Here is a 12,314-nt window from a genome sequence, read left to right on the forward strand (position 1 = left end):
CTTGCACCGAGATCTAATCACCTATCTTTCAAAATATCATAAAACCATCACCTACATCAATGTACATGCACCGCTGATCATTCGTGATTTCCTTAAACTTTGAAGAGGCCATCTGGCATGTCTTGGCATTGTTCCCTCCTTCCTTCCAAGCTTGAACAAATTCTCAAATAACCCTTTACTTGAATTATTCACAGAATTTCGCTCCATCACAACAGCTTCAATACATTGAACTAGGTATTTTTGATTAATTTAAATGCTCTATGTCATCAAACGCGTTTCATGGACTCACGTGATCCGTTCAGCAGCAGAAAAAAAAATCGGCGCGCTGTGAGTGGAAGCCCACCGCCCGCGCTAAACCACAAACGGCCTAGGCGGAGTGACCCAAACATGGACCAGCGCGCCGGGCAGACACCCCCAATGATATAAACCCGGCTGCGTGACCTCGACCCTCGCTCTTGTGTACTAAATCTAAATCCCCCCGCTGACTCAGCATCGCGGCTTGAGGTGTTGGGCGTTTGGTCTTTGTTTTTCATATCGAGGTCTTTCCACCCTAATTGCGCGCTTCGTCGCGCGCAATTGCTCTTTTCTTTGTGGTGTTCTCTTTTTTTTTCCCTTATTCAAATTGTGCCGCATAGTCGGGAGAAAAGTGAAGACCCGCGATGGCTTCCCGGTAAGTCCCTTCAACCAATCACCACGCGCATGTCACGTGAAGCTAATATAATACAGACTCGATCGCCTCGTCACGTGAGTATTCCGACCAAATGCCTGCAATCACGTGAAACGACTGACGACTGACCAATGACAATACAGGCTACTCGAGACGGGCAGTACTCAGTTGATTCGTAATACTGCTGCTCAGCAGCTTGCAGATGTGCAGAAACAGCATCCAGATGAACTGTTTAATCTACTCGGGCGCATCCTGCCTTACCTCAGATCCAAGTCCTGGGACACAAGGACAGCTTCTGCCAAAGCTATTGGATTGATTGTCTCTAACGCAGATATTTATGATCCAAACGAGGACGATGGACTCCAGATCAAGTCTGCAGCAGACGAAGATGATGTCGAGATCAAGTCCGAGGTCAAATCTGAAGAGCCAATCCTGGCCGATGATTTCCTCAAACTCGACACCTTGGACATCCCTTCCGTATTAAAATACGGTAAGCGGCTGCTCGGCAGTGCGGGCAAGGAGTATGAGTACTCCCTCGCGTCCATGGAACCAGCTGCACGCCTACAGCACCAAAAGAAGACTTTGACTTCGCGGCTGGGTCTTGAAGGTGAATACCTCGAAGAAGACTTGATCGAGGATATCGAATTGGCTCCTAAAGTGGTAACTCCTGCCCCAAAGCATGAGCCGATTATTCTGCCAATCTCTCATCATAACAGTCTGCATGAAGCTCACTCCCGCCGGCCCTCCTCGCCCATTGAAAGTGCGACGAAGGAGGACGGGGGGCTGAGCAAGCGACAGCTCAATCAGCTCAAGCGGAAAAACAAGCAGAATGCCAAGATGGGGGCCAACAAAGTCCGTGTCGTGGATCTGTCTTCTCGTCGACAGTCCGATATTGCCACAACCCCTGTGGCCACAACTCCCTATCCCGTCAAAGAAGAGAACGGAGATGATCAGAACGGCGAGACAAAACCCGATTACTTTTCCTTAGAACGCACTGAAGAAGATGATGATTCTAAGCTTGTTACTGAATTCAAAGGAGCTGCCGCTCCAGAGCGACCCCATATCCAGCCAGATATTGTGGAGCAGGGTGCAGGATGGCCTCTGGAACACATGTGTGAATTCCTAACTATGGACATCTTTGATTCCAACTGGGAAGTTCGACATGGTGCCGCAATGGCCCTGCGTGAAGTCATCAGGGTTCAGGGTGTGGCAGCTGGCCGCCTGGATGGAAAAAGTCGCACAGAAAACGATGCACTCAACCGCCGGTGGCTGGATGACCTCTCATGTCGTCTACTCTGCGTTCTGATGCTTGACCGATTTGGTGATTACATTTCAGATAATGTGGTTGCCCCAATTCGCGAAACCGTGGGCCAGACTCTCGGTGCTCTTCTCTCACACCTACACCCGAACTCAGTCCGAGCGGTCTACCGATGCCTATACCGGATCATAATGCAGACCGACCTGGGATTGGATCGTCCCGTATGGGAGGTCTGCCATGGTGGTATGATCGGGCTGCGATACCTCGTCGCAGTTCGAAAGGACTTGCTTGTCAATGATTCCAACATGATGGATGGCGTCCTGGAAGCTGTCATGAAAGGCCTCGCTGATTATGATGATGATGTCAGGGCTGTTAGCGCAGCTACACTTGTTCCCATTGCAGAGGAGTTTGTGTCATCCCGGACTGGCACTCTTGGCCCTTTGATGAACATCGTCTGGGACTGTCTCTCTAATCTGCAGGACGATCTTAGTGCCAGTACAGGATCTGTGATGGACCTTTTGGCCAAGCTGTGCACATTCTCTCAAGTTCTGGATGCTATGAAGGCTAACGCTGCAGATGACCCGGAAGCGTCATTTGGCAAACTTGTCCCCCGCCTCTACCCATTCCTCCGCCATACCATCACCAGCGTTCGCTCGGCTGTCCTTCGGGCTCTCATGACATTCTTGAAGCTGGAGGGCGAGGGCACCACAGATTGGGTAGATGGCAAGGCGTTGCGCTTGATTTTCCAAAACCTTCTCGTGGAGCGCAACGAGGGTGTTTTGAAATTGTCTGGCCAAGTGTGGTCTGAACTCCTCAACGTTGTTGAGCTGCGCGGTTCGTTCAAATCCGAAGAGGAGTTATCGGACTCCATCCAGCCTCTTGTTACTCTGACTCTGGGCGCTTTCGGCGTTCCCCGGTACCCCATCCCCATGAACGCCTCGCTCTTTATTAAACCGTCTGGTCTGCCATTCTCCGCCGCTCTGCCGGCTCCCACTCCGTCCAAAGGCTCTCCCCCTGCTTCTGTTCCGGGTGGGGCTGAGGTCAAGGTGGGACGGAGGCGCAAATCGGAGAAGAAAGAAAAAGAACCGCCTCCGCCCTCAGCTCACAACGTGGACGGACACATGCTTTCCGGTGATATCGACCTCGTTGGTGCAGACACCATGTTGAGATCCAAGATTTACGCCGCGAAGGCGTTAGGCGAGCTGATATCTTTCTGGGACAAGAATGAACTACCAAGCCTTTGGCCGGCAATTTTGGATGGTCTTAATGTTTCTGCTTCCACAACGCAGCTTGCCTCGGCCATGGTCATGGAAGAGTATGCTCGCCAATCCGGACCAGAGAGCAAATATCGCTCGTCTCTGTGTGACCGTCTTCGACCAATTCTCGAAGGCGAGCGCCCATCCTGGTATGCGGACATCGCGTGCTACCTTCATGTCGCGCGCTCCCAGTGCCATTCATTGTTGAATACTTTCCGGGATCATGCGCATGTGGCACCTTCTCGGCTACCAACCTTGGCTGTGGTCGTTCAGGGAGACTCGGAAGCCGGGCCTAATGCATTTTCCTTAGCGGACGCTGAGAAGATCGTTGGTCCTGACTTTGATCGACTGAAGAAAAACCTCACACCGGCCCAACGAATCACTGCTACCCAAGTATTGAATGACACTCGTACCACTGCACAATCCGCCGTTGAAGAAGCACGACTGATGAGAGAACAGCGGGACATGCGTGTTCTAGCTGCCACTGCTGGTGCCCTGGTCGCGTTGCGGGATATCCCCAAGAAACCTGGCCACATCATCAAGGGCATGATGGACAGTATCAAAAAAGAGGAGAATGTAGAACTTCAGCAGCGCTCTGCGACAGCAGTGGCAGGGCTCATCGAACATTACACAGCCTCCACGAAGCGTGGACCAGTGGACAAAATCATTGGAAACTTGGTCAAATATTGCTGTGTGGACACTTCTGAGACGCCCGAATTCCCGCACAATGTGCAATTGGAGAAAACAATCTTATCGCTACGCAAAGAAGAAGACCGACGCGACCATCCAGACGCGGCCAAATTCGAAAGGGAGGCAAGAGAGGCACGGATTATGCGTCGGGGTGCTAAGGATGCGCTGGAGCAGCTGGCAGTCAAGTTCGGTGCCGAGCTTTTGGAGAAGGTTCCGAATCTCGCAAAATTGGTTGAACGGCCATTGAGAGATGCTTTGGCAGAAGATGAACTTCCCGAGGACATCACCGACCCAGCGAATGAACTTGGCCAAGAAATTGTGGATGGTCTGTCCACATTGCGGGCTCTGTTGCCGAAGTTCGATCCGGGTCTCCACGAATGGGTTATCGACCTTATGCCGATTATCGCCAAGGGTTTGCAGTGCCGACTTTCTGTCATTCGCTACGCAGCCGCCAAATGTTTCGCTACAATTTGTAGTGTCATCACCGTCAAGGGCATGACGATGCTGGTTGAAAAGGTCTTACCAATTATCAACAATGGGTTGGATGTCAATCACCGCCAGGGTGCGATTGAGTGCATCTATCATTTGATCCATGTCATGGAAGATGGAATCCTCCCCTATGTCATCTTCCTGGTAGTTCCTGTCCTTGGCCGTATGAGCGACTCCGACAACGATGTGCGTCTTCTAGCAACAACATCGTTTGCCACCCTTGTCAAACTGGTTCCCCTGGAGGCCGGTATCCCCGACCCTCCTGGCTTCTCAGAAGAGTTGCTCGAGGGCCGTGATCGAGAGAGGAAGTTCATGTCCCAGATGCTGGACGTGCGTAAAGTCGAGCCATTCGAAATTCCAGTCGCGATCAAGGCTGAGCTCCGACCTTACCAGCAGGATGGTGTCAACTGGCTTGCTTTCCTCAACCGCTACAATCTCCATGGTATTCTTTGTGACGATATGGGTCTTGGCAAGACCCTGCAGACCATTTGCATCGTGGCAAGTGACCACCATATGCGAGCGGAGGAGTTCGCCAAGAGTCAATCGACAGACTCTCGAAAATTGCCTTCTTTGATTGTCTGTCCACCTTCTCTTTCTGGACATTGGCAGCAGGAAGTCAAGCAGTATGCTCCATTCCTCAGTTGCATTGCATATGTCGGCCCTCCCGCTGAACGGACGCGACTTCAGCCCCTGCTGGCTACCACAGATGTCATTGTAACTTCCTACGATGTTTGCCGCAATGACAACGATATTCTCTGCCCTATCAACTTCAACTACTGCGTACTCGACGAGGGTCATCTTATCAAGAACCCCAAGGCCAAGATCACGTCTTCAGTTAAAAAGTTAGCCAGCAACCACCGTCTGATCTTGTCTGGTACTCCAATCCAGAACAACGTTCTCGAACTGTGGTCGCTGTTTGACTTCTTGATGCCCGGTTTCTTGGGAACAGAGAAGGTCTTCTTGGATCGGTTTGCCAAGCCCATTGCAGCGAGCCGTTTCAGCAAATCCTCTTCCAAGGAACAAGAGGCAGGTGCTTTAGCAATCGAGGCACTGCACAAGCAGGTCCTGCCATTCCTACTCCGTCGTCTGAAAGAGGAAGTCTTGAATGACCTCCCTCCCAAGATTATTCAGAACTACTACTGCGATCCGAGTGAACTGCAGAAGAAACTGTTTGAGGACTTCTCCAAGAAGGAGCAGAAGGAGTTGGCAGACAAGGTGGGCAGCGCAGACCGAGGCGATAAAGAGCATATCTTCCAGGCGCTTCAATACATGCGACGTCTGTGTAACTCTCCTGCCTTGGTTGTCAAGGAAGGCCACAAGCAGTACAACGAGGTGCAAACCTTCCTGACTGCCAAGCGGTCGAACATCAGAGATCTTACCCACGCGCCCAAGCTAAACGCTTTGAAAGATTTGCTGGTGGATTGCGGCATTGGCCTTGACCACACAGCAGAGGGTGAACTGGATACAGGCGCAAGCTATGTCAGCCCCCACCGCGCCCTTGTGTTCTGTCAGATGAAGGAGATGCTGGACATTGTACAGAACGATGTCCTTAAGAAACTCCTCCCATCCGTTCAATACCTTCGCCTGGATGGAGGTGTGGAAGCAACTAAGCGCCAGGATATCGTTAACCGATTCAACACCGACCCCAGTTATGACGTCTTACTCTTGACCACCAGTGTTGGTGGATTGGGTCTTAACCTTACGGGTGCAGACACCGTCATTTTCGTGGAGCACGACTGGAACCCGCAGAAAGATATCCAGGCTATGGATCGTGCCCATCGTATCGGTCAAAAGAAGGTTGTCAACGTGTACCGTTTGATCACGCGAGGTACCCTGGAGGAGAAGATCCTGAAGTAAGTCATTATTATTCCACATCCACACGAACCCCGCAGATGCACAGAGACTAACATGAACCCCACCACAGCTTGCAACGATTCAAGATCGACGTCGCCTCCACCGTGGTCAATCAACAGAACGCCGGGCTCGGAACAATGGACACAGACCAACTGCTTGACCTGTTCAATCTCAGCGAAACGGCAGACACAGCCGAGAAGCCAAGCGATACAGCCGGCAACGAAGTCGATATGGTTGATATTGACGGCGAGGTCAAGGAGAAGGGCAAGAAGGGCTGGCTAGACGATCTGGGCGAGCTCTGGGATGACCGTCAGTACCAGGAAGAATACAACCTGGATTCTTTCCTGGAAACCATGAAGAACTGATACATACTGCGCCACCCATCCCCGATTTGAACCTTACTCCAACCTAGGCTCGATGTCTACCTCGCTTTGCTTGCATCTCAGATGCATACCTCGTTCCCCTGCGTTTGATTCACATTTTACCACCTCTTCGACTCGACCCTCCTCGAAACCTCCCCATATCCTCACAACCCCCAAATGATTGTCATGCTTAATGTCACTGTACCATTCTCCATCCGATACCATGGAGGCTCTTGTCTGCACGGCAGACCGGAGCATAATCGCTTATTTAGTATTTGTTCTACCACTGGGAAGGCCCTCTGATTTCTGCTCGTTCTTCTTTCTATTCTGCTTCGAACCCTTCATGTATTGCTAGTTTCTTTGATCTCTCCCCACAATGGATGGAGAGTCTAATCCCTGTATGTTGTACATAGCAAATCCTTTGATTTATCCACAACCTGATATTTTTTTTTGGTAAACCAAAGATGGCGTAAGCTAGCGGCGTAAACTAGCGGGTTGTTCACTCTACGTTGTTGGGGACATCGATAGTTTAGAATGCACACAACTAATCATACTTGACTGTCCGCGATTTCCATCACAGAATTGATTTGAAAATTTTCATTGACAATACATACACGGAAACGAAACAGCATGGTACCTTTCCAATAGCAATAGCCCGAAAGCATAACCGCAAACACCATATTTCCCACCAAAGGTTTACCCGAGGAACAGGCAACAAAGAAAGGAAGAAAAACAACACCAGAACGAAAAGAAAATATTCCGTAAGGTGGGGAGGGTCCGAAGACCCTCAAAAATGTTAGTGTAGATACAAATCAAGAATGGAAATTTTGGTTCGTTGACACTGCAGAAGAGCATTACTGCAGCGTGGGCTGGACTGCAAGGATCCAGAAGGCGAAAAAAGGGTGGTCACAAAAACCGGGTACTAGGTTGATCATAAGGCTGAAAAAAAAACAAAAAAAAACAAATCATCAGAGACGCGGCCAACACGCCAGGTGTGTGCTCATCAAGTCATTGCATGTTTAGGCCTGTCCCTTCGGCTTCGAAAGCATGTTGAGGCGGCTCATGCTGAGAACACCACGACTCTTTTGCTTGCTGGCGGGAGTGCCAATTTGGCCAGAAGGACGCACAGGAGTCTTGATAAGGCGTTTCTTCACCGGGCTTGGAGTAGGCGGGTTGGACTTGAACCTCTTGGTGCTGCGCTCTTCAGACTGCACAACAATAGGCGGCGCATTCTCACAATTTGTAGTGCTGGGAGCATCCTCGTCGTTAACTTCATTGCGGTGCCTCTTTTTATTGACAATGCCATGAGCAATGCCATGAGTCACCACGGGAAGCTCCTGATATGGAGCGGGTTGTTCACCGGCATCCGATTTACGAACATGACGAATGGACTTGAAATCAGAAGTAGGAGTAGTGGACGTCAAGGCAGCCGAGTTCTTCTCCGGAGTCAGAGCCGGGAGAGTGGGATAGACCACATCTCCGGCCATGGAACGACGCTGAGCGGAAGAGGCCTTGGAAGGAGAGGGTGAGGCGACAGCAAGTTCGTGACGAGACTTGACACTCGGAGTAAATTCAACATGCTTCTTTGGTGAAGGGGTTGGAGCAGAGTCGCTCATATCACCAGCTCCTCCAAAGAGCGACTTGGGATTGAAATCGGGCGCCGCAACGTGGGTACCAGACGCAATTTTGGCAGGGTCGCGGGAGAAGAGTGGTTGGCGCCGACGAAGAATAGACCTAAGGCTACCAAGGGTGGGCAATTTGCTCTTGAGGCGTGGGTTGAAATCAGTGCGAGGAGTTCGAGGTGAGGCCATTGTTTTGGCGGCCGGAGAGAGTTTCAAGGATGGAATCATCGAGGTCCTCGGCGCCTTGATGCTGGTAGAGGTAGTACGAGCAAGCGAAGCATGTGTGGGAGTCATGAGGGAACTGCGAACGTTTGTGCGAGGGCGAGGGCGAGGACCTGCAGGTCGGCGAGGGGTTTCGACCTTCTGTGTTTGATCCTTCTGTGATTCATGACGAGTGGATGTATCTTCGCTTTGGTTGTGCTTGGCACGCTTAGCTGTTGTAGCAGCCGTGGGAGTGGTCAGGTTTGAGATCTTAATGGCAGAGCGAGAAGGGGACGAATTCTGGCTCTCTGGTTCGTCAAGCTGCGCCTTGGACTTGGACCGCTTCAGGGACTTGGTAACAGGCTGGAAGCGACCGGGAGTAGCACGGAAAGATGAAGGATGCCCAGCAATGGAGTCCATCTTTCTGAATTCGGCCATGTGGATGTCGCTGAAGCGGTTGGCCTTGCCCTTTGGCATGGCGATCTTCCGGTCTCCATGAACTTGTTCGGCCTCGTGATCTTCACGTTCTTGCTCCGAGTTATCCTGGGCCATTTGCGCCTTGATTCGAGCTGCATCAGCACGGAGGCTTTCCATCAGCAGTTTGGCCTCGTCACTGAGTTCCGTCTCCTGGGAGTGAAACTTGTACTCGAATCCTGGGGTTCCGAACTGGTCGGTCGCGGGAGACGCCTTCGATTTGGTCGGGGTATTGTCACTGATGCTGTGCTTGACTACATTACCATTGGCATCTTTCTTAATGGGATTGAACCCGAGGAGCAGGCCTGAGTCTGCGTGCTTGGTTGTGCTCTGTTGCGCCTTGCTAGGATGCATTTCTTCGCGGGACGGACGAGCCGCAGTCACACTAGTGGGGGTCCTCATACTAGCGCGCTTTTGTTGAGCAGACGCACGAGGAGTTTTTTGAGAAGAAGTTTTCGCAAGGGGGGTTTGGATGTGTGGGAGTTCGAAGTTGTCAGTCTCCTCGCCTTCGGCAACAGAGTGAAGTCTGGAAGCTGGGACTGGCTGAGGGGTCATGTCTTCAACCTGAATAAAATAATGGAAGTTAGTTTACCGTGATTCCGACGATTGTCAGGACCTCAAACTGTCCCACAACAGGCGTTGTTGCTATGTTACTTACCTCCGGGGTGTCCTGAGCACGACGAATGCGCGCGGAACGGCGGATCGCCATGACTAAAGACGCGAATGCAAGGAATCAACAGAGTATCAGAAGATTGCAATAGCCTGAAGAAGTAGTGCAGGGGGTAAATAGGTCGAGATAGGGTGTGGAGAAGCATCAAAAGTCGAAGCGAGGCCAAAATGTAAACAACGCGCTTGACGTCAGATGACTAAGCATCACAAGGCCACTTTCATACTTCCCATTTCCCTTTCTCATGATTCATCTTTCTCCTTTCGATTTTACTATTTCCTCATATTCTTTTTCTTTAATTATTTTAGTTCACTCTGATGAGACCAGCCACCCTGGATCTTTATATACCCGGAGCGCTGAAATGATGTCCTAACATCTAAGGCAGATGTGCAGGCCCACAGAGACTACATGATTAGCAGTAGCCTTTCTATTGTAATAATATTAACCAATTAATCAATTTCAAATAAAAACATAGATCCGTCTAATTCTTGTTGTATGGAAAATGAATAGGGAATAAAATCTGTGGTAGCGAGCACCTTCATCCTAGGCCTGATCCCCAGAGCCAAGACCTCCGGCCAGTTAAGCCTCGGGTCACTCCCTCTCTGTTTTCTACAATTCAACAACTCCTGACTACTGGCGGCTTGGAGTTCCATCATGAAATAATGAGCGCCAATGGAAGAAAGAGAAACAATATGGCACTCGACTCTCGCCCTAGAATAAGACGGGGGAGAAAAACAACTTCCTGTTCCCAATGTCACGCCAGGAAGCAGAAATGTAACAGAGAACTGCCTTGCTCTCGTTGTATCCAGCGCGGGGTCCCTCAACTATGTCAATGGCCGGAAAATGAGAAGGGCCACGCGATGTCACCAGAAAGGGTGAGCGCAGCAGGTATTGGATATCCCCGCTATCAAAACGTAGATCACGGCTAACAGTGAAGTCCTATAGCAGATACCCAGGGCACAGAACTGGGGCAGCTGTATATTGCCCGGGGAGCACCTAGCTTCTTCGGTAATTCATACTTTGGCCACCAGGTGGCAGCGCGCATGATTCAGGAGTCAGCTCCTGATCTGCCCCCTATGAGCTTGCTGTCTAGCAAGGATTCTTTGCAATCGTTTCGAAATGACTCTGGGCCCTTTTCACAAGTTTGGGATTTACTTGGCCTCTTACCGCGGAATAAAGTGACCGTTGATCGGCTAATCGAGAAATTCCTGACCGAGATCAACTGGGCTATCGACACGGTTCACCCCGAAACCTTCAGATCTCAATTTGCAGAGTTCTGGGGCCGAAAATTTGGATTCGACGAAATTGCCGGAGTAGATCTTCGCTGGCTTGCTCTTTTGTTCATTATTCTTGCTTTTAGCGTGCTCTTGGATAGTCCTACGACCTCTTCGCCCGAAAAGCGGAAAGAAAGCGAAGAAGCTTCCCTTCGTTTCTACTGGGCTGCCAGGAGAGCGATAGTTATCTCACCCTCTTTTCACGGCGAGAGCCTAGATCTTGTCAGAGCAGGGTTGATGGTTACGCGATATCTGCTATACACCAGACAAGCCGCAGAGAGCTGGCTCACTATCAGCTTTGCCATGCGCATGGCCCAAGCACAAGGCATGCATATAGATGGAGAAAAATGGGGATTGTCGAGAAAAGCCACTGAAACCAGAAGACGCCTTTGGAGCAATCTGTACTTGCTTGACAAGACTATTGCCCTCGCTCTCGGCAGACCATACGCGATCTCGGATCATATGTGTCTCATCAAAGCACCTGATAATATATGGCTGGATGGATTGACTGATGAAGAGTCCTCTATTGCTACAGCTCATCCATTGAGCTATCCCACAATGAGCACAGTCACACTCCTCGGCAGTGGCCTAGGTAAAATCGCTGGTGAAATCCAAGACCGGTGCTTTGGTTTATATCCTGCATCGTACGACATGGTGATCGAGATGGACAACAAGCTTGTTGCATGGAAAGAGCAACTCCCACCATACTTCGCCGTGGAAGACCCCGAGCTTTCACTGGATGGATCGCATACATTTTTACCTTGGCATCGCCTCTATCTGCACTCTGCTTTCCACTTTGCCAGAATCACTCTGCACCGACCTTATCTTCTGCGCGAGTCCATAACCAATCGCTTCAGCTTTAGTCACGAGGCATGCATCTCCTCGGCATCTTCCGATCTGAAAATCCGATTGCAGTCCTTGAACTATGGAACATCAGAAAATATGAGATGGACACTAGGCACCCACAATATGTTTAACAGTGCCTTCATCCTGGGTATTATCGCCGTGCGGCGACCCATTGCCCCTCAAACTGCGGCAATCTTGAACGACCTTGAGGAATATTGCGAAAGGTTACGGAAGGATGTTTGGTTAAACGAGTTTGGTCTTGCGGAGGTCAAGGTGGTAGAGTTGTGTATAATCCGTACCACTGGACTCGCACAAGCCACCGACCAGCCAGGTGAGCAGGCCCCAATGAGTCCACCTGAAGTATTGCCAGACTTTATGGCACAGGAGCGCGAAAGGAATACAATGATGCCGACGCCCATGAACATTGAGTCTATTGCAGCGGGCGCCTCGCCCGATATTATGTGGCCTGCAGTCTGGGAAGATCAGAACTTTGCATTTCCACAGGCTGCTGATCTTGAAACTTGGGAGCAGATGATCTCCGAAATTGCATATCACACTTAGCATATGGTATTTCTTGGGGTCATTCTTGTTGGTTGTACAGGCATCTGCCGATCTATATTGTTCGTCTCTATTACGGGTGTGACCTTCTCGAAA

The 12,314-nt window shown here is 50.5% G+C and overlaps 3 protein-coding genes across 3 annotated transcripts; 2 read left to right on the forward strand and 1 right to left on the reverse strand.

The window, feature by feature from the left end:
* Positions 1-659: 659 nt before the first annotated feature.
* On the forward strand, positions 660-6,579 carry N7471_004302 (DNA-binding ATPase; the record flags this gene model as incomplete). Its single annotated transcript, XM_057277021.1, has 4 exons — positions 660-670; positions 727-744; positions 811-6,213; positions 6,285-6,579. 4 exons carry the CDS (start codon positions 660-662, stop codon positions 6,577-6,579), a joined length of 5,727 nt encoding a protein of 1,908 aa, XP_057136631.1.
* A 1,016-nt stretch (positions 6,580-7,595) lies between these two features.
* On the reverse strand, positions 7,596-9,582 carry N7471_004303 (uncharacterized protein; the record flags this gene model as incomplete). Its single annotated transcript, XM_057277022.1, has 2 exons — positions 7,596-9,437; positions 9,532-9,582. 2 exons carry the CDS (start codon positions 9,580-9,582, stop codon positions 7,596-7,598), a joined length of 1,893 nt encoding a protein of 630 aa, XP_057136632.1.
* Positions 9,583-10,400: 818 nt separating this feature from the next.
* On the forward strand, positions 10,401-12,221 carry N7471_004304 (fungal specific transcription factor domain-containing protein; the record flags this gene model as incomplete). The annotated part of the gene is made up of 2 exons (XM_057277023.1): positions 10,401-10,428; positions 10,486-12,221. 2 exons carry the CDS (start codon positions 10,401-10,403, stop codon positions 12,219-12,221), a joined length of 1,764 nt encoding a protein of 587 aa, XP_057136633.1.
* Positions 12,222-12,314: the final 93 nt, after the last annotated feature.

This window comes from Penicillium samsonianum (genome assembly GCF_028829775.1).
Source record: "Penicillium samsonianum strain IBT 33392 chromosome Unknown utg000003l_segment0_segment0, whole genome shotgun sequence".
Classification (NCBI taxonomy): Eukaryota; Fungi; Ascomycota; class Eurotiomycetes; order Eurotiales; family Aspergillaceae; genus Penicillium; species Penicillium samsonianum.